The sequence below is a fragment of the Trematomus bernacchii genome, unplaced genomic scaffold, assembly GCF_902827165.1.
Source record: "Trematomus bernacchii unplaced genomic scaffold, fTreBer1.1, whole genome shotgun sequence".
Classification (NCBI taxonomy): Eukaryota; Metazoa; Chordata; class Actinopteri; order Perciformes; family Nototheniidae; genus Trematomus; species Trematomus bernacchii.
The window spans coordinates 19,665,404-19,688,414 of NW_022987714.1; the positions used below are offsets into that span (position 1 = coordinate 19,665,404).

At 42.6% G+C, this 23,011-nt stretch overlaps 1 protein-coding gene across 1 annotated transcript in view; it reads left to right on the forward strand.

Annotated features, from left to right (window-relative positions):
• Positions 1–344: 344 nt before the first annotated feature.
• Positions 345–23,011, forward strand: part of ric8a (RIC8 guanine nucleotide exchange factor A) — a 35,152-nt gene continuing 12,485 nt past the window's right edge. The window contains exons 1-6 of the mRNA XM_034141199.1: positions 345–503; positions 4,283–4,330; positions 5,074–5,284; positions 5,790–5,944; positions 6,061–6,141; positions 6,444–6,543. Of these exons, the coding sequence (XP_033997090.1) occupies positions 414–503; positions 4,283–4,330; positions 5,074–5,284; positions 5,790–5,944; positions 6,061–6,141; positions 6,444–6,543 (685 nt within the window). The 5' untranslated portion in view covers positions 345–413. The remainder of the gene's footprint in view (positions 504–4,282; positions 4,331–5,073; positions 5,285–5,789; positions 5,945–6,060; positions 6,142–6,443; positions 6,544–23,011) is intronic.

Consider the following 23,011-nt stretch of genomic DNA (forward strand, 5'->3'; position numbering starts at 1 on the left):
AGAGATGCTGTATGCAAAACCAATGTGAGTTTGGAAAATTGCACAGTATAAATGTATTTTAGAATACCTCAACAATGGAATTATGATCAGTGGAAATGGCCATGACATGGGTCCTTTAAATAATGTAGTAAACAACTTCTTTACATTATTATTTAAATGTAAAATGAATACATTGGAGATGCCCTCTGAAGCTAAAATCAACTACATTTCCAACCAATATGCCAATCCGTTTATGAGATTCTTCCGTGTTTCCCTGACACACCTGAACGCAGCGCTCGGTTTACACTAAGCCTGTCCGTTAATCGTTTCTGTCCGGTTCCCGGGATCCATCCTCCTGCAGTCAGCTGGTCCTGAACACTCTGTGAGACACACACACTGCTCTGAGACCAGGAGGAGGCTGCTGCTAGCGTCAGATGAAGATGGATTTAAATAGCATCATAGAGCAAATGGAGACCGGAGAGCAGGACTCAGCTCTGACGGCTCTGCAGAGCTACAACCAGGAGGTAATCACGCGACGTGCGCCCTGCATACATGCATGACGTTTATCATACACACATATGTTCTGCTAATGCTGCCTGGCTAGCTTAGCTTTATGTCAGATACAACACCTTTCAGGTCAGAGGATGGTGCTGCCTTCAGGGGAGACCAGGGCTTATGGGCACACTGTTTCTGTTTCTATATTGTTAGTCAAATCAGAATCAGAGAGAAGCATCAGAATCAGAAACAGGTTTATTGTATATGGTGGATACATAAACACAGTTAAAGAAGATACATTGTAAGAAAAACAACCAAAAATATAGTATAATATGAAAAAAAAAACTGAATAAAATTAACTATGCACAGTATTGTTACGAAAAGTGGAGAGCTGTCCAGATATTAAAAGCTTTGTCTACAAACGTGCAAAAATATTTGCAGGGTTGTGCAGGACTGACAGTACTTAAATGAAATAAATAGAAACAAGACATTGTTCACAACATGTGTTTTCCCTAATTTGACAGGTGAAACCGTAGAGCTGTCATAATTTCATATTTTAACCACACAATTATGGTGGCCTAAAGAATCAAAACAACGTTATTATTGCGATATATCTATGGAAAATAAACAATTGTTTGACTCGTGCATATTATTTTCACCTCTCCAACCTTAAAGGGGCCCTATTATGCACATTTTCAGGTTCATATTAGTATTTTGTTCCTCTAGAAAAATAAAGAGCTGTTTGAACATTAAAGCATGTAAACATGTCATTCACATGCTTTAATGTTGTGTGTGGGAGATAAACTCCCTCTGCAGGGAACACAGGGATTGTGGCCTTTGCAGACATGCACTAAAACCTATAGAACACATTAGAGGAGATGGAAAACTGGCATAACGAAAAAAGAAAAAAAAGCAGGTATTTTTTTTCACTACAGGTGATATTAAAATCCTTTTTTTAGCCTAACACTGGTTTCCACCAGACTCAAGAATTTCAAACTGAAACTTAAATGTTGAAGTAAAGTATTTCATTTCCTATCCTGGATGCCAGTTTTAAAGCTGTATCACATATTTGACCACTTGTGGGAAGCAGAACAGTTACACCTCCAGCACTCAGAGCAGCATCAGAAATCTTTTGGAGGCATCTGTCCCTGCGTTTATCTTCCATCCTGAGATAAATATCTGTCTCTTCAGCTGAGAAATGCTCCCCAGAGAGTCTCTGATTGTGTCTGCCTGCTGCTCAGCAGAGCTTTTACAGTCAGCTGCTAGTGATGCTAATGGAAACAAAGCTAATGAGAGCACTGGGACCAAACATTATACATTCATCAGTTGGAAAACAAAAGCCATGTAAAGGGGCCGCTGTAGCTCAAAAATACTGTAATCCATTGTTCATAATACAATTCACATGATAATTGCAGCTTTATAATTTAAATACAAACATAAAAAACCTATCTCCATAAGGCTCCTATGTGCATAATTAAGCCCTAAAACCCGGAAATAAGTCAGCATTTTACAATTTGCGATTACCTTATCTCAAAATCAACGGTTTTTGGCTAGATCCTTGAAATAAGCATTCGATTTAAGCTTCAAAAATCATCAAGTGGTGTTACTATGTGGAGATTATCCTGCCTAACATAACATGTAATAAACATTTGTTAGCCACAGAGCTTATTTTCTGCAATATTCCAACGTACAATGAGAAAATCCCATTGCTTTTTGTTGAGTTAGCTCTTTCGATGCTAACATCCAGGTCAGCCTACAAAAAACGTCATCACTGCACTACTCTATATAGTTATTGGTTTGCAATGTTTTTATTTTAAAGAAGACAAAACTTATCCGAGACACATGAAGAAAAAGATTCGTAACAATCATGCATCCATTCATGCCTGAACTAGCAAGGGCATAGGATATTATATACTGTAGAAAAACATATACATAAATGTTAACCTGAATAATGACCTAACACATGGATTATGTTTTATTTGCACCATTAGTTTTGAGTTTTCTGTCCTAGCTTTCACAACAGTCTTTTTTAGGAGAGTATCAACTGTAAATAAACCAAGAGACATGCAGAGAAGGTGACAGTACTTTTTTTTAGCCCACAACCTCTCTCAGGTGTCAATGTGTGTCAAAAGTTTGGAAAACTATGTAGCCTAAGGCAACACTAAGGAATACAAAACAAAAAATAAAAAACTGATTTTAACTGTGAGGGGGACGTGTCTTCTCCGCCTCCAGTGTCATATGAATACAAATGTGACAGAGATTATTCTGACTTGTGTTATTTCTGAAATACTTATTTCTTGTTAGATAATTCATAGTTTTTTGTCACAGTTTAAAAACCAAAGAGGCAAGAACTTGGCTCAGTTTGTCAGTAGTAATTTTTCGCATGTAAAATTAAAATAAACTCTACAAATAAAGAATTAAAGCAAGAAAAATAAAAAATAAACAATCAAGACCACATTTTAGATCTACATTTTATGGGAATGATTATTGAAAGTGTGCATTAAACCCACTGATGACCATCAGATCTTTAACTCCCATAAAGAACCCTGGGTCATGACAGGGAGAGCTCTGTGCTACGAGGGGACGCAGTGTGAATGTGTCTCACACGCCTGTATATAATGTATGTTTATGATTTTTTTTCTGATCCCATCATGTGACTAAGTGAGCCCCAGGTGCATCGGGCAGCAGGCCGTATAATTACCAAAATGTATTTGGGCAGCATGCACTTCAGTGTAATCTGCTACGCTAGGTTTTCCAATATAGAGGCCTCAATCTTCATCTGACTAAGCACCAGCTGAGCTTCAGGCTGTCTGCTAACCAGCTGAGCTCTGCATCATGCTTCTCTCCGCCCGGTCAGCTGTGTGGGCGTTGATCTTAGAGGCAATTGGATTAGATTCTCTGATACACAAATACAGTCTCCTACGGCCCGGTCAAATCCTGCCCTACTAAACCCTTTAACACTGAGCAGCTTAGAGCTACAGGCTCTGTGGAATAGGCTGTGTTATATCTAGCTATGCTCACTTTTCCTCTGCTGTTAGCCTGCTCTGGTCCATTCACCATGTTGTCTATGACAGTCCTGACATCAGAAGGCACACGTAAAATACATAAGTGAATCAAAAAGCGCTACATAACGTTACATGTGCTGGAACAACCGTTTGAAAGGTTTTGTGTTCCAGAATGCAGCTTGGCAGCAGTCCGTCGGCTACATTAGCTTTTTTTACACTTTCAAAATGTTGACTTTGAGAACTGCTGGCTCAGCTTTGTGAACCACTTTGGTTTTCAGATGTTGCCTAAATGACAAAGCCTAAGGAACCTATGTTATGATGTTTAAAAAAGAAAAGTAAGATAAGTTCTATGTTTAAAATAAAGGTTTCTAGTCTTAGCGACTGCTCAAAACACTTCACAACACAAACATCATTTACTTATTCACACACACATCTATACACTGCTGAAGGTCACCATACAAGGAGCCACCTGCTCCCCAGGAGTGATAAACAACACACACCATAATGATAGTAAGTTTGGGTTCAGTATCTTGCCCAAAAGACTCTTTAACATGTAGACTGCAGAGCCTCACAGCCAGCCCGTCTGCATTTTGTGTAGGCTACCTCAACCCTAACACTATTAATGTACCAGAAAAACCACAACATCAAAACTAGCGGTAACAAAGGCTCAGGTCGGATGTGTCTTGGCTACAGCGACTGCTTTCCCTCTCTTCCCAGACCTTACTGCTCTTTCCCCTTTTCTGTTTTGGCTCTTTCTCTTTATCTCACACCTTTATTTGTGCCTTCTGCTTTTCCTTCTTCAGATGAACCACTGCTTCACATTCAACAAGGAAGACGAGCAGGACAGAAAGGTATTCCTTAGCTTCCAAACTTTGATTCCTGATCTTTTACCTTTGAAGTTTAGTCAAGGCATTTTTCTGTTGAAGGATATTTTCCTCATACTGGTTGGTGATCCAAATGAAAAGTAGCACTATTGTCTAGTTCTTGTGTAGTTGTGATATTTACTATTAGCTTAAAGTATTTTAAGCAAGCTATTGCCTGGTTAATTTAGTCATTCATTAAATTGTAGCTGAATACATAATTAACATATATTTTCTTAAATGAACCAAAGTGAGATAAATATGGATTTGAAATAACACTGAAATATATTTGCTTCAAAACTAAATTAAGAAAAAATGTACGTGGTCTGAATGCCCCTATTTAAAATGTGGAGAAAGTTTCATATTTGGACATTTAAATTAAATTAAATAACAAATTAATCAAATGTAAGCACTCAGTATTCAAAACCATAATTCAAATTGATTGAATTCAATGAGCTCAATTCAGAACTGAAAATCCAAGTAAAGTCAAAACTTCCACTTTCTGCTGCATTCAAAATGCAAAATCTTTATATATAGAAATGTCAAAACTTAAAACTGACATTTATAATGGGAATAAAGATGAGATCAATTCAGAAATATGGTTTGCAAGGTAACATATTTTAAAGTATATTTCAATATAGAAAGTCTGGTGCAGTCACTATCTAATGAGGTCACTTAGTGTATCATTTCTCATAACACTGAATCTGACCTGATGTATCTGTTGTGTGATGCAGGTCCTGGGGGAGTTGGTGCTGGGGTTCCTGAACCGGGACCTGCAGCCCTCCTGTCACCTGGCCTGTCTGGAAACAGTCCGGATCCTGTCCAGGGACCCTCTCTGCCTGGACCCCTTCACCAGCCGCTCTGCCATGTCCACTCTGGCCCGCTTCGCCGGCATCGCCGTGTCCAGTCCTGGGGGGGCCCACAACCAGGGGGAGGAGGGCCAAGGTGATTCCAGACAGCTGTCCCAGGTTTCAGACTGGAAGGCCTTCATCCTGGTGCTCCTGTGTTTTTTGATTGTCCAAACACAAAAATAGATTTGGTGGCATTAAAGGATAAAAATACATTTTCAGTCTTATTTTTGTAGTTTTGGCCATCATTAAAAGTGTTATACTCACAGCAGTAATAGTGAAGATCTGGAAACAGGTTGGAAACAAACCTCCAGATTTGACAAATGCTGACACTTATGCTGATTAATTGTACACTTGGATAAAGTTTCCCCATATCCCCCTTATTATATTGATATATGCTGTGTGTTGCTCATAATTTCTGTGGGTTTTTGTAGAAGGTGAGACAGGAGACAAGATTCAAGGTGTCATGAAGGCACAGCACAAATTTGTTCTACAATTACTAAAATAAATCTCGAGATATAGAAGCTACTCGGTTTATCATTTGCCCCAACCTTTTAATAAATAAAGATTTACTCTGTTAATTGCCTTCTTCCTATTCCTAGCTGAGGGTGAGGAAGGAGAGAGGGGAGAGGCAGCAGAGGAATGCAATGAAGAGGGGAAGGAAGCCTCCCCCCCTTCAGAAAACGCTGACCAGGAAGTGATTACTGAGGCTCTGAAGTCCATCTGTAACCTGCTGCTGCACAACCAAACAGGACAGGTCAGTCTGCCGTTGTCTCCTCAAACCTACATTTATATACATTTGTCAGAGAATAACAAGTGTTTTGGTTGGTGATCATTTATCAAATATGTCTTTGTATTGATGATGGATGGCAGGTGGTCGCAGCAGATCTCCAGCTGATAAAGGGCGTGGCAGAGAGGCTGAAGCAGTGTCATGATCCCATCTGGAACCATGAGGTATGGATGTCAGTTAGACATGTGTTATAATGTGGGGGGGGAAATGATTACTCTGAGAGTTAACTTGACAAAGTTTAGAGTAAGGTTGTAGTTAATGCACATATTGATTAAGCCAACACGTGCCGACTCTTGCTTCAAGTCAGTCCTATGTTGTGATACCTAACTGTTGAAGGACATTCGGTTCTTGTTTTGGTACGTTAGAATTTTTAATGCAACATATTTGTATCAAATGAGCACTGAGCCAGCCATACTCTGAACAGGAAAAGATAAATAGTGAATGAGTGTCCCTGCTCTGTGTCCAGGTGCGTTTCTTTGACCTGCGCCTCACCTTCCTGCTGACGGCCCTGAGAGTGGACGTCCGGGCGCAGCTGGTCCAGGAGCTCCACGGCATCAGTCTGCTAGGTAACTGACTTCCTGTTTAACTGCTGACCTGGAAAACCAACAACAGTTGTTTTGGTTACAAATGTTAAGAGGCAACTATCCTTATTTATGCTGTGCAATTTTCCAAACTCACATTGGTTTCTCATACAGCATCTCTGTAAAGTATGTGTATTCACCGGTATTCACTCTCTGTCCTAAACGGCTTGTTGGAGCTCCTGCCCCCCCCCTCCCTGTGAACCCAGTGTGCTCTGATTGGTCGCGACGTTGAGAGGCTCGTTGCTGCTCGCAGCTGCTGCGAGCTGCTGCGAGCTGCTGCGAGCTGCTGCTGCGAGCTGCTGCGAGGAGCAGACAGGCTTCCGTGTCGGCGATACAGCGAGAACAAGCTAAACTCATCCTGAGCACACACAAACACTCACAGCCGAAGTAAAAACAATAAGTGTGGCTTGATATTGAGTAAGAAAAAGGTTTATAACGCTGTGAGAATGGGTCTGCGGAGAGCATTTCTCCACGATCCCAACGTAGTAGCCCGAAAAACGTTTACCCATTTAAACAGTCGTGGTAGGTCAGTGTATGTTTTAGTCATTGGATTTTCTTTTCACAAATGGAAATTCAAAAACAAAAAACGACTGGATATTTGATTTTCGTTTTCAAATTGAAAAACCAAAATTGAAATACAAGGCGTTTTTCTTTATCACGGTCAAAAAGGGATTTACTAAACTTAAAAAACGGGATGATTTTCATTTTCTACTTCTCAAAACAAAAAATAAAATCACTAGAAAACGGAAACAAAAAAACCCCCCGTTTTTTCATATTCTGCCACCGGAAGTTGTCTTTCAAAATAAGAGCGCAGATGAGGACGGTCAATCCGTGTATCTACGGTCCATTTGTTTTCACAACGAAAACAGCCAAGACACATATTGAGCCCAGAAAATGAATGTTATTAAGGGCTGTAAATATAATAGGCCTATGTCTAAAATGGACAACATTGTTAGGAGATTTAACCTATACAGCGATTCTGCACTGCGGTCAGCTCAGCCGTCTCTCCAGTTTGTTATCATTTTTTCTGCCATTAGTTCTTCGTGAGATCGATCCTGTTGGACTCAGTAGGCTAGTAGTGAAACTACTCCCACAAGTACTATGAAGTACTTACTGTGTACTTTTTGAGTAACCCTCTGTCAATGTCCCCTCCTGAGAACAAGAATGCATCTTTCTCTGCTATTTTGAATCAGCGTTAAAACACCTTTCTTCATGAGACTGATATTGTTGGACAGAGTATTTTAAGAGGATATGGTAGACATGATATCAGCAATACTTCCAGTCAGTAGTCCGGCAGCAGCATTTTTACCCCTTGGAAAGTCTTGCCCGCTATTTAAATTGACTTTGATTGAAGTTAATAACAATATTGATATAATATAGATATATAGATATAGCATATTTTATGCAGTCTTTCTGAACACTTTTAAAATAAAATACTGCAAATGAAGAATATTTGTAATGTAAATAATAAAGTACAATTCTGGGCCATTGATTGTGTCATTTCTCCAAACTCATACAGTAAAAATGGCTGTTTTTGAAGCCTTAAAATGGTGCAGGAAAAGGACTTTACATTGTATTATACTTAAAGACAGGACTATTCAGTTAAGTGAAGAGAAAAAAGGAAAGAAAACTGTTATAATGGGTGATGTAACATTAATGACTGACATAATATGAGGTCCTTGGCACACATTTTGTGATCATGGGGCATTACCCTTACAGCATCAGGACAATATCATATGGAGTCAGACACTGGAAGTGTGCTGGAGGCGTTGACTGGGACTGATGGAAGGATGAGGCTGATGAGACTGAAGAATCTGCGAGGAACGAATTAGCGGCTGAGAAATAGTTATATATTAAAAGACAGCAGCATCATTAAGAGGCCAACCAGAGTGACAGAGTGTGTTACTTTGCTGAAGGATATTTGTGACCAGCTATCCAGGCCAGTCTCTAAAGACTTTCCAAGGTGTAAAAATGCTGCTGCCGGAGTACTGACTGGAAGTATTGCTGATATCATACCATCCTCTTAAAATACTCTGTCCAACAATATCAGTCTCAGGAAGAAATGTTTTTTAACGCTTATTAAAAGAAAAACATGCATTCTTGTACTCGGGAGGGGACATTGACAGAGGATTTCTCAAAAAGTACACAGTAAAATTACTTCAATGTATTGTTAGTAGTAATATCCTTCAGCAAAGTAACACACTCTGTCACTCTGGTTGCCCTCTTATGATGCTGCTGTCTTTTAATATATAACTATTTCTCAGCCGCTAATTCGTTCCTCGCAGATTCTTCAGTCTCATCAGCCTCATCCTTCCATCAGTCCCAGTCAACGCCTCCAGCACACTTCCAGTGTCTGACTCCATATGATATTGTCCTGATGCTGTAAGGGTGATGCCCCATGATCACAAAAGGATCCCTCTAGAGTCTGAGTGCCAAGGACCTCATATTATGTCAGTCATTAATGTTACATCACCCATTATAACAGTTTTCTTTCATTTTTTCTCTTCTCTTAACTGAATAGTCCTGTCTTTAAGTATAATACAATGTAAAGTCCTTTTCCTGCACCATTTTAAGGCTTCAAAAACAGCCATTTTTACTGTATGAGTTTGGAGAAATGACACAATCAATGGCCCAGAATTGTACTTTATAAACTATGAATCTTGTGGTGCTTGAAAAAATACACACTGGCTAAGCCGGCCAGGATATATGCCTTTTTTTGAGCCCTTTTTTGCAATATTTATTAAAATGTCACTAGTTATTTAAACAAACCCCTATCTGAGGATAATACAAGCAACCATAAAACGCCCTTTATCTAGAGAGCCATTGAAGCCCATGAAGAATGTATCCTTCCACAAATCTTTTCATCTGCTGTATTAATAAAGCTGCCACGTGTTTTCAAATTCAAGTTAAGGCACTATCTGTGCAGAACATTACAAATATTCTTCATTTGCAGTATTTTATTTTAAAAGTGTTCAGAAAGACTGCATCAAATATGCTATATCTATATATCTATATATCTATATATCTATATATCTATATAATATCAATATTGTTATTAACTTCAATCAAAGTCAATTTAAATAACGGGCAAGACTTTCCAAGGGGTAAAAATGCTGCTACCGGACTACTGACTGGAAGTATTGCTGATATCATGTCTACCATATCCTCTTAAAATACTCTGTCCAACAATATCAGTCTCATGAAGAAAGGTGTTTTAACGCTGATTCAAAATAGCAGAGAAAGATGCATTCTTGTTCTCAGGAGGGGACATTGACAGAGGAGTACTCAAAAAGTACACAGTAAGTACTTCATAGTACTTGTGGGAGTAGTTTCACTACTAACCTACTGAGTCCAACAGGATCGATCTCACGAAGAACTAATGGCAGAAGAAATTATAACAAACTCGAGAGACGGCTGAGCTGACCGCAGTGCAGAATCGCTGTATAGTTGAAATCTCCTAACAATGTTGTCCATTTTAAACATAGGCCTATTATATTTACAGCCCTTAATAACATTCATTTTCTGGGCTCAATATGTGTCTTGGCTGTTTTCGTTGTGAAAACAAATGGACCGTAGATACACGGATTGACCGTCCTCATCTGCGCTCTTATTTTGAAAGACAACTTCCGGTGGCAGAATATGAAAAAACGGGGGTTTTTTTTGTTTCTGTTTTCTAGTGATTTTATTTTTTGTTTTGAGAAGTAGAAAATGTAAATCATCCCGTTTTTTTAAGTTTAGTAAATCCCTTTTTGACCATGTTAAAGAAAAACGCCTTGTATTTCAATTTTGGTTTTTCAATTTGAAAACGAAAATCAAATATCCAGTCGTTTTTTGTTTTTGAATTTCCATTTGTGAAAAGAAAATCCAATGACCACAACATACACTGACCGTGGTAGATACCTTGTTTGTTTTAAACATCATAAATACACAAACAACAATGAATACTTACAGGTTGTGTACCCGAATCTCCCGCTGGTCCAAACAAAGTAGGAACAGCATCGTTCTTCAGTGCCCTACGCTGTACATATCCGGCATGAATCCTGAAAGGTTTTGGGAAGCTTTGTTTCGTGAAAGGCTGGCAGAGGGTGTGGCCTCTGGGTATCCCCACGTCAGAGTACCCAGGAAGTAAACAATGGAAAATGAGAAATCGAGGCGTTTTGGGGAGGTATTTTCTGTGTTAGAGTTTTACTCCCTACAGGGTGTACTTTGAGGGTTTTTGACTCTGCAGACCGTTTACATGCATAAAAACCTTCATAACACACAAGGGGATGGGTAATAACCGGAAAAGCATGACATGGGACCTTTAACATTTACAGAATAAATGTACTTTTTACAAGAGCAGGTTATTGCAGGTAAATATGCAATGCAAAATTACACAGCATTACGTAACACACTATAACACAGCAACAAGTTCTTACAAAAATAATAATTATCCTTACTACAAAATTATATTATGACAAATAATATCAAACACTTGTAGCTAAGATAATAATTAGTAACTTGACTTACTGATAATGCCACGTTTAGGGCTTAGAACGAAGGATGGATGGGGATTCTAAATCAAATCAAATCAAATCAAGTTTTATTTATAAAGCACATTTAAAAGCGATTTTTGGTCGAGCCAAAGTGCTGTACATGTAATAAAAACACATTACTACAATCACAATAAAAGACAATAAATTACAACAGATATAAAAAACACAGGGAAAAGTCAGGAGTCATGCTCCGCTCTGACTAGAAGGCCAGGGAGAAGAAGTGTGTCTTAAGAGTAGATTTAAAAACCCCTAGGGTCTGGGCCGACCTCACATGGAGGGGCAGAGTGTTCCAGAGCCTAGGGCCAGCTGCTGCGAAGGCTCGGTGCCCTCAGGTTTTAAGCCTGGTCTTGGGCACTACCAGCAGTAGCTGGTCAGCAGACCTTAAAGCTCTGGCTGGGGTGTAGCGCTGGAGGAGTTCAGCTATATAGGCCGGAGCCAGCCCATTTAGGGCTTTAAAACAAATAAAAGGATTTTAAAATCAATTCGGAACCGAATTGGAGGCCAGAATTGGGGTGATGTGGTCATGCTTTTTGTGGCCAGTCAGCAAACGTGCAGCTGCGTTTTGGACTAGCTGCAGGCGTTTAATAGAGGCCTGGTCCATACCCACATACAGAGCGTTGCAGCAATCCAGTCTCGAGGTTACAAAGACTTAGAAAGGGTTATTAAGTCTTTAAAAGATAAATACAACTTGGTTTTGGCCAATAGTCTTATTTAAAAAAAGCAGGATTTGACTACGGTGCTGACCTGCTTGTCGAATTTAAAAGCGCTAGTGAAGGTCACTCCAAGGTTCATGACAGAGGGGAGGATGTTTTTATTGAGAGAGCCCAGAATATCAACCGGAGAGGCTGGAGGTTGGGGTCCAAAAAAGATGACCTCAGTCTTGCTCTCGTTGAGGTTGAGAACGTTTTTGCTCAGCCAGGATTTTATCTCTGCTAAGCAGTCCATCAACTGCTGTAGAGAGTGTTTGACATTTGCTTTGAGAGGCAGATAGATCTGTACATCGTCGGCGTAGCAGTGGAAGGGAATATTGTGTTTTGTGAGAATTGACCCTAGGGGCAATATGTACAGTAAAAAGAGGATGGGGCCCAGAATAGAGCCTTGGGGAACCCCACAGGTAAGAGGGGCTTTGGCAGAGGAGAAGGCACCTAGCTGTACTGAGAAGCTACGGTCTGTCAGGTAGGACCTGAACCATGCAAGTGCAGAGCCTGTGATGCCTGCGGACTGTTCAAGCCGTGACAACAGGATGCTATGGTCCACAGTGTCAAAGGCAGCTGTCAGGTCTAACAGCACCAGGACAACTGGGCTACCTGAGTCGGCGGCTAGGAGCAGATCATTAAAAACTCTTAAAAGGGCTGTTTCTGTTACGCTCTCCACGTGCTTACAGGATTGAACTCACAATGCTGAACACCAGGAAGAGGAGACAGAGTTTATGAGGTAAAAAAGGTTTATTAACCAAAAAACCCTTCAAGAGACAAAAAGAGGGATTAGATGTCCACTTAATCCTGGGCCAGGGTTTATCACCAGCGGAGATGCACGGAGGTACGCTGGCGAGGTGAGCCGAGGATTCTGAGCTGGCGAGAGTTTACCGGTTGGAGCTGGTGTGCGTGGAAGCACGGGGGGAACACTGGCGAGGAGAGCCGGGGATCCAGAGCTGGCGAGAGTTGACAGGCTTGAGCTGGTGTGCGTGGAAGCATGGAGGAACACAGACGAGGGGTTGGTGGCTGGACGTGGCAGGCAGAGGAGTAGGCAGACGGATACTGGACAGAGAGAGCACAAGGTAAGGATAACAGGAACACAGAGAGTATAGTTTAGCTATAGCGAATATACCAAGTCGTATTACCAGCGTGGTGAAACGACGAACTGGTGAATACTGGTGGGAGGAACTGGGTATATATGCAGGTGAAGGTGAGTAGTTGTAATCCGGATGATGAGCAACAGCTGAGGAGGTGAGTTGGCGGGAAACAGAAGTGGGTCAGCCACGCCCAGCCAGGAAGACAGACAGACAAAAACAAACACAAAACAAAGGGGAGAAGAAGGAGGGAGAACTGCAAATCCTCACAGATTCAGTGCTGTGCATGGGTTTGAAGCCAGACTGAAACTTTTCATGGATTCCATGCGTGGTTAAGAAAGACTGCAGCTGGGCGTAGACTACTCGCTCCAGGGCTTTAGATAAAAAAGGTAGCTGGGAGATGGGCCTAACATTTGCGAGAATGGAGGGGTCGAGATTTTTCTTTTTAAGTAGTGGCTTAACCACGGCATGTTTGAAGGCAGCTGGGACACATCCTGAGCTAAGAGAGGTGTTTATAAGTAATAAAATACTTGCTCCAACTGATTCTAAAACATCTCTGAGAAGGCGAGAGGGAATGCTGTCTGAGGTGCAGTTTGTCGGCCGCAGGTGCTTGACTACATCCGAGAGAGAAGAGAGGGATACAGGCTCAAAGTGGTCCAGGACAGCAGGGCACAGAAAAGGAGCAGGATCTGGGGAAGCACTAGTGTGGGCTAGCCTAAGAGCAGATACTTTTTCAATAAAACATGTAAGAAACTTATCACAGAGAGTAGTCGATGGCACAATAGAAGAAACATCACAGGGATTAATGATAGAGTTGAGGACATTAAAAAGAACCTGAGGTTTATGGCTGTTTTTGGAGATTAACAGAGAAATGTGCTCTGTTTTGGCTGCTTTGACTGCCGTCTGGTAGTCAGAAAGGCAAGCACGAAGGATTTCTAGGGAGACATGGAGTTTATCCTTTTTCCATTTTCTCTCTGCACGCCTGCAAGCGCGCCTGAGAGCACGAGTACAGTCATTGAGCCACGGCTCTGAGAGAACTTTGGTGCGTCTAAGCGTAAAAGGAGCAACAGAATCCAGTATTAGTGTGCATGTCGAGTCAAACATGGAGATAAGCTCATCAGCATTAAAAGCACAGTTCACATCTAATTTACAGATCGGAGAAGCATTAAAAACATTAGAGAACTGTGAGGCAGTCAAGGGGTTAATCGAACGCAGACGACGCGCAGGGGCACGTGATTCGACTCCTGCGGAAGGGATGGAGGTTGTAAACAGAACCGGTAAATGGTCTGAGATACGCGTTGCTGCACATATTTCATCCACAGATACAGACAGTCCAAATGATAATACTAAATCTAAAGTGTGTCCTTTTTCGTGTGTTGGGCCAGCCACGGACTGAACGAGACCAAAATAATCAAGGAGATTTAAAAAGTCCCTAACCAGAGGTTTGGACTCGCAACACACATGGACATTGAAGTCTCCGGAGATCAAAACACGATCATATTTCACCATGATCCCGGACAGAAAGTCAGAAAAGTCATTTATGAAATCCTTATTGCACTTTGGCGGACGATATATATATATTTGGCGGAGTATAGGCGAGGCCGGGTTCAGTTAAAAAAGCTGCAACTCAAAGCTAGCATAGCTAGTTACAGGGTGAAGCAATCGGCATTGGAGGCTAGCTCTAAACACTGAGGCTATGCCCCCACCATGGCCGGTGGTACGGGGGGAGCTGAAGAATGTACGCCAGCGTGGACCCAGGTCTCCCTCAGAAACATAAAATCCAGTTCACGAGAGGTGAAGAAGTCATTTAGCAGGAACGTTTTGTTTGCTATCGACCTAGCATTTAGCAAAGCCATGCAAAGTTTTTCGCTCCGGGCTTGCCGAAGGTGTAGTGCGTCAGTCAGTCGGGCAGGAGGATCTGTCAGCGGGCCCAGCAGAGACCGCAGCTCCGGAAAAACAGGGCGAATCCATCGATCCCTCACATGGCGTGCAGCGGGAGGGCCATGACATCTGATACGTGGATAAGTCCCAGAAGAAGCCGTCAGGTATGGTTTTTGACGGACCAGTGCACCACCACGCTTTCCCCGTCGTCTAAAGCGCTTTCGGCGAGGCAGGATGCAGGGCAACCGGCGCAGGTAGGTGGGAATATCCGACAGTAGAGGGGGGGGGGACGATTTATGGTTGCCAGACTGTAAACTCCAGTGAGGGTCTGAGGTGGAGGAGAGCTTGGCGATCGTAGACGAGCAGAGCAGAGACATTCTGACAAACATAAAACAAAAACAGGATAGCTAAAGGCAGAGAGCTGAGGGAGCGGCGAGCCGACACAGGCGCCATCTTCCCACACACTGGTCACAGCTGTACGGTCTCTCCGTAGTGATTGGCGTAAACGAACATCATTACAATCGATTACGATTCTGCAGCGAGTGCTCCCATTACATGCTTATTGCATTAGTGTCCATGTGTAAAATGACTTCCTGAAACTTAAGGAAGTGGTCATAGCCACAAAGGAAGTGCCATCTCTTTCAAAGTACATTTCAAAATAAAAGCTGCCTTCTAACTGCTAATAAATTATTATTTGTGTTCCATGACCCTCCCCGTCTGGTGTCATTAATGATGCCACATTTAGCTACTTCCTCTCTTCTCTTTCCTGTTACTCCCCAGAAGCCAGGAAAAGCACAAGGTCCGAGATAGGCCTTGTGTATGTCTTTTTAGGTTGGTGAGAAGACACTTTTACTTCCACTTTCCTTACTACTCCGTCTGAGCTTGTAAGGGTCTTTGTTATCCGTCCCATGGGCCATTCACTCCAACGTGCCTGCTTGTCTTTCAACATCACTATGCCCCCTTCTTTTAGATTTGGTTTCTTGCAGTGCCATTTCTGCCTCGTCTGAAGTGTACTTAAATACTCTTTCCGCCATCTCGTCCAGAAAATGTCTGCCAAGACTTGAACTCGCTTCCACTGATGTCTGAACAAGTTAGTTTCAGAGAACTGCCCTGAAGGAACCGCAGGTATGCCAATCTTTTGTGTTAAAAGCATTGACGGGGTTAAGATCAGTGGAGCTTCAGGGTCTGAGGACACCGGTATCAGTGGCCTGGAGTTGATAATGGCTGTTAATTCGGCCATTAATGTACATAAGACCTCATGAGAGAGCTTGGACTTCCCTAGTTGAAGTAGCATTGAATCCAGGATGCGCCTAGCAACCCCTATCATGCGCTCCCAAGCGCCTCCCATGTTGGATGCATGTGGTGGGTTGAAAACCCAGGTGCATTTTTGAGTCAGGAGGTAGTCTTCGATTGTGGTTTCCCCAGGACTGCTAGGTAGAAGCAACAACTCTTTTGATGCACCAATGAAGTTTGTGCCACAATCTGACCGTAACTGCTTTGACGGCCCTTTTAATGGAGAAAAATCTACGTAGTGCGTTTATCATGCTTGAAGCAATCATTGACTCAATGATCTCGATGTGGATAGCTCTTGTGGACATACAAGTGAACAATACTGCCCATCTCTTGCTATTGGCACTGCCGCCTCTTCCCAAGGTCCAAAGACATCCAGCCCCACGAAAGAGAATGGTGGTTCTTGTTGTAGGCGCTCTGCAGGCAAGTCCGACATCTGTTGTTGTTCCAGTCTCCCACGTAGCTTCCTGCAGATTACACATTTATGGATCAAGCTGTTGATGTTTTTCTTTGCTCCCACTATCCATAAACCACTTGAACGGATAGCTCCTTCTGTGAAATGCCTCCCTTGATGTCTCACCTTTTCATGATGATGGCTGATGAGCAACCTACCAATATGATGATTTCCAGGGATAAGGAAAGGATGGATCTCATATATTCCTAAATTAGAATGGATTATTCGACCTCCTACTCGTAGCTGCCCTTCCTCATCAATCATTGGATGAAGCTTCTGTAGGGGACTGTTTGAAGGAAGAGCCTGCCCTGTCCGAATACATTTAATCTCCTCAGAATACACCTCATTCTGGACACTTTTAATGATTATATGCTCTGCTTTTTTTATCTCAGCAATAGTGGGACCTGTTGGGCAAATATGCCATCCCCTGCAGCTGGGGTTGTCTGATTGTTTGCTGAAACCTTGTGCAATGTGACAGAGACGAGCTGTGCTCTTCGTTAGAGAACTCCAAGATGAGAACCGTTCAAAACGTTTTGTGCCAAGCTCCTTTACTGAGGCTTTGGTGGAACAAGCCGTAACTATTGGACGGATCTCTACATCTGAATCTGGATCAATCACTTCGAACTGAGGAGAGTTTTCAGGCTCCAGGAGAAACAATGGTCCAGACAGCCGGTTGACACTTTGCAGTTGACCTGCAGAAACAGACCGTGTCCCATGATCTGCAGGATTGTTGTCAGTGGCAACATACCTCCACTGACTTGGGCAAGTTGACTGTCTTATACGTTGCACCCTGTTGTGCACATACACATAGAACCTTCGTGAGTCATTGCAGATATATCCTAAGACAACTTTGCTATCAGTGTAGAATGTCACTTTGTCCAGCTTCTGCCCTATTTCTTCTTTGACAAACTCTGCAACCTCTACTGCCAGTACTGCTGCACAGAGTTCTAGTCTGGGAATAGTTGGTTCTGATGAAGGTGCAAGTTTGGCCTTGCTGAGGACAAAACCAACCTCAATGTGACCTTCTTCATCTGTCACCTTCAAGTAAGCGACTGCGGCAATTGCTTTGCATGAGGCATCTGAAAATAGGCAAAGTTCTGTTGTTTTGGCCTTTGAAAGAGGGAATGAAGCATAAGTTCGAGGCACATCCAACACTTTCAGCTCCTGTAGCGAGTCCTGCCATCTCCTCCATTCTGTGTACTTACTTTCAGGGAGGGGTGTATCCCACTCTGTGTTTTCAGATGTTAGCTCTCTTAGGATAAGTCTTCCCTGTATTGTTACCGGAGCAAGAAGTCCAAGGGGGTCAAACAAACTGTTTATTGTGGAAAGTACACCACGGCGTGTAAAGGGCTTCTGGCATTCTGGAACTTGAAATGTTAATGTGTCCGACTTCATATTCCAGCTCACTCCAAGGCTGCGCTGAACTGGTAGGTCATCAACCGAAAGATCTAGGTGCTTGATGTCTTTGGCTCGAACCTCCGTGGGGAAGACATTCATGACATCCGCACTATTAGATGCAATCTTGTGAAGCTTTATATTGGATTGTGCCAACACGGTTTGAGTCTTTCTCAGTATGTCAATGGCTTCTTCTTTTGTGGGGAAAGACCTCAGGGCATCATCCACATAGAAGTCTCTTTCTACGAAATGACGAACGTCGCTTCCGAAGTCTTTCTCTCCCTCTTGTGCTGCCTTTCTCAGCCCATAAGTAGCAACTGCTGGGGAAGGCCTGTTTCCAAATACATGGACCCTCATGCGATACTCCACCACTTCATTATCGAGGTTGTTGTCACGATACCACAAGAACTGCAAGACATCTCTGTTGTCCTCCTGTACAATGAAGCAATAAAACATCTGCTGTATATCAGCGGTGACAGCGACCGGGTCTTTTCTGAACCTCAGGAGGACCCCCAACAGCCCATTATTGAGATCAGGCCCAGAGAGCAGCACATCATTAAGAGACACTCCCTCAAACTGCGCACTGGAGTCAAAAACTACCCAAATCTGTTCAGGTTTCTGAGGATGGTACACGCTGAAGGTGGGGAGATACCAACATTCCTTGTCTGCTTCCAGTGGTGGTGCCAATTCAGCGTGCTTGATTTTTTGCATGAATTCGGTATAGTGGCTCTTCATAGTGGGTTTCTTTTCCAAGGTACGTCGCAGAGACATGAGACGTTGGTGAGCTGCCTGTCTGTTATTCGGAAGACGTCTTCTTGGCTCACGAAAGGGCAAAGGAGCCACCCAACTTTGAGAAGTATCCTTGACAAATCCCGTTTCCATTATCTGTAGGAAAGCCAGGTCTTCAATTGAAGGTGCAAGGTGATTGCCGTTCTCAGTTCTCTGGAAGACTGTCTGGCCGAAACGTTCCTCTGCTTCACGAGCCTTTGGTTTTAGCATATGAGACCAGTCTGGAGTGACCTGTGGGCAGCCCAGGTTGAAGTTCTCCTTGGCTCTGACTAGACTCTCACAGGGTGTCAAATGGCTTGGTCGACCATTCTCAAGGATACAGGTTTTCAGAGTGCTGACCTCTTTTTTCTTGTGTGCACCATCAAGGCACACATCACCTACAATGACCCATCCAAGATCCAGTTTTTGTGCATACGGAGCACCATAACGGACCGTCTCCACAGCAGCGTTAAAAAAATCTTGGAGGTGGGCGTATCTGAGGCTTGGGGATTTTTTTGCGATCAACCAATCACATGAATCTCCCGCCCGCGACATACGAAGCCAAAAAGCCCGAAGTAAACTGGATATAAACTCCCCAAAACAGGCGAAAAACATACCACTGTCTCTGCCACCTCCCTCCATGCCTGGCTCCTCCGGTTTATATCCCGGTAGGTCTGGTCATAAAGCACCGGGTGATTGATTCGCTACCGCTAATTTCTCCTCCATTTTTTGGAATATGAGGAAATGACCTGCGGTCTGGCTCTCCCAGCATACACGCCGTTTGATTGGCTAGAGCTTGAACTGTCAGATTTGCGTACACGGGATTTGATTGGCTGACGCTTCCTCCTCAGCTTCAAAAGTTGAACATTGTTCAACTTTGGATCTTGAAAATCCTGACAATCTCCGCTCGCCTGCCCACAATGCATTTCGGCGAAAGCGAAAAAAAGTGACGTCACCCCATTCAAAGTGAATGGGCAGAAGCGTTTCAAGATTTTTTAACGCTGCCGTGGAGACGGCCCGTAAGGACCATTAAACTGTTTCCGGACTTTGTGGACTCGTAGAATGTCCCGTCCCAGGAGTAACAGGATATCTGAATTGTCATCAAGTGCTGGTAGTTCATTAGCTATGGCCCGCATGTGGCTGTGGTGATATGCGGCTTCAGGAGTAGGAATTTATTCTCTATTGTTCGCCACTTGATTGCACTCTATAAGAGTTGGGAGAGGGATGCTTGTCTTTCCGTCGAGTGACTCCACAACAGTGTTGGGTGTAACGCGTTACAAAAGTAACGGAGTTACAGTAATTTATTACTTTTTGCTGTAACGAAGTAATGTAACGCATTACTAATGAAATTTGGGTAATATACTACCCGTTACAATTCTCAGTAACGCAGTTACAACTCATTTTAACTCGAAATTAACTTCGAAATTCGAAGTTTTGTTTTTTAAGAATTTACCAACATCGCGAGACATTCACAAAAATTGTGCGGGTAGATTAGTAAGCCTGGTATTTACCCTTCAGGCTCATCAAGATCCCTCCGCTTCGCGTCGGGTTCCCTGATCAGCCTGTCTGATGTTCTTTTCCCCATAATGACCGCCTCGCTGCACATTATCCCGCTTATTACACGGCCATATACTAAACAAACTACAGAGCCCATTCCGTGTTCCTGTTATTGTTTACTTCCTCTCTGCCTTCTTCTGGTGATTTATCTGACGTCCAGCACTCTGTCTTTTAACCTCTTTTCCTTTCTCTTTCTTTATCCTCCTTAGCAACCTTCATTATAGTCCTTGACAGTGGTCTGTACTACTGTATTAACAACGTGTCACATGTTAAGAATGGACAATCAGAATCGAGTATTCAACTAAGCCGTGTAATAAAAGTTGTTAGTAGCCTTAATGGCCTACACAGTTGTTATGCTATACCACATCGCCCTTCACTGGATGTATAATGAGCTGCACTAAACTACATTTTAGCATTTAAAATACCTAGCCATTCTTTTGCGGTTATTTTGGTAAAGTAACTCAAAAGTAATATAAAAGTAGTGTAACTCATTACATTTCAGAGACAGTAATATTATAATGTAACTTGTAATATTATAATGTAATTGTCATTAAGTGCTGGTAGTTCATTAGCTATGGAGAAGGCGCATTATGAAGGAGATGTCCGGTCGCCAGGGTGTGTGTGTGTGTGTGTGTGTGTGTGTGTGTGTGTGTGTGTGTGTGTGTGTGTGTGTGTGTGTGTGTGTGTGTGTGTGTGTGTGTGTGTGTGTGTGTGTGTGTGTGTGTGTGTGTGTGTGTGTGTGTGTGTGTGTGTGTGTGTGTGTGTGTGTGTGTGTGTGTGTGTGTGTGTGTCTGTGTCTGTGTCTGTGTGTCTGTGTGTCTGTGTGACACTGGCATTTCTTTTCAGAAGATATTATGATAGTGACGTTCGTTCCGGTGCACTCCGACAGCATTTAGCACTACATCGAGAATAAGATTAAACTAACTTCTTTTGGGAACACCCGCATATACCTATGGAGTTAGCCAGATGTATGTAAATTACTGTTCATGGTCATTTGAAAACAAATGCCGGTGTCGGACAGACACAAAAATACCGAACACACAGAGCTGAGCTGAGCAGAGCACATACACACACACATCATGCGCCTTGGTGACTGGACATCTCCTTCATAAAACTAATAAAAGGGGAAGTAATCGGGCAGTTCGATGTGTGTAGAGGTGTGTGTGGTTAACACGTAGCAGCCTGCAGTCACTCGCTGTTCTGATTAAGGTAAACACAGCGAAGGCGGTGCGTAAAAAGGCACATCTTTACCCGCTGGTGCTGCACTTCTCAGAGGCGGAGTATACGTCCCGCTGCCACCTGATGCTGCAGCCATTTCATGAAGTGAAGGAGGTTTTCCTTCTATAAAACAGCTGCGGGCAGCAGATACCGTGAGAGTCCCGGACATGAATTCATAGATCAAAGCAGACTGGTTTACTCTCCTGTTTTGCCAATCCGGTGCTTAAACAAATAGCTCTACACCCCAGGCCGACATGTCCTTAAAATGAAGTCCGAGTTTGAAATATATCTCAAATAATGTATCCACCACCATTTCCCCACATAAACATAACAGTCTGCAGGTATACCTGTCTATAAAAGCAAATAAGGAATCTAGGATTGCCTTGCTTAGCTGTCTGAAAGACATCAAATCATGGATGGAAATCAACTTCTTGACTCTCAACGAAAACAAGACAGAGATTATAATATTTGGACAGTCTGAACTCCTGGATGGCTTTAATAGTGTACTCGGCCCCTTAGCCTCCTACAGCCGTCCCTCTGTCAGAAATCTTGGAGTAATCTTTGACAACTGTTTTAAATTCGACAAACAAATAAGCTCAGTTGTCAAGACAAGCTTCTTCCAGCTGCGGCTTCTGGGGAAGGTAAAGGCCTATCTTCCTAGTAAGGAATTTGAACAGCTAATCCACCTATTTATAACGTCTCGTTTAGACTATTGTAACTCCCTGTATATTGGTGTTGATAAGTGTTTGATCCGTCGCCTGCAGCTGGTCCAAAATGCGGCTGCACGCCTTCTTACTGGGAAGAGACGTTATGACCACATCACACCCGTTTTGGCAGACCTTCATTGGCTTCCTGTCAGTTACAGGATCCAGTACTTACTTGTTGTTTTTAAATCATTGCATGGACTGGCACCACATTACCTGTCTGAGTTGTTGCACCGCCATGCTCCAGCTAGAGCATTGCGATCAGCTCAGCAGAATATGTTGGTGGTTCCTCGGTGCAGGAAAAAACCCAGAGGTGACAGGGCTTTCAGTGTTGCAGCTCCCAGACTGTGGAACAGCCTCCCAGTACATATCCGGACTGCTGAGTCTATTGAACTTTTTAAATCTCAGCTAAAAACTCACCTCTTTGCACTGGCTTTTAATACTAGTTGAACATTACATTTTTACATTTGTATGTGTTTTTTAAAATATTTTTCTAGTTATTGTGCTTTTTATCATGTTTTTAATTATTGTTTTATTATTGTACTCCCATTGTGTTATTTAATATTTATTGCCTGTACAGCACTTTGGTCAACTGAAGGTTGTTTTAAATGTGCTATATAAATAAATAAAGATTGAGATTGAGATTGAGTCTGCAATTAAACGGTTGTCTCCTGTGCGCTCCTCATCCTACTTGGCGCACCGGTAACTTTCTCGTGCGCACAAGAGGCTGAGACCTTAGGCTGAGCCGCCGAATCCCTCGGAACATCATAAAAGCCATTTTCAACGGTTTTCTGGTGAAAGATTAACTAGGCTACTGGATGAAATAATATGACTGGTATAGGTGCGAAAATTATTTATATAT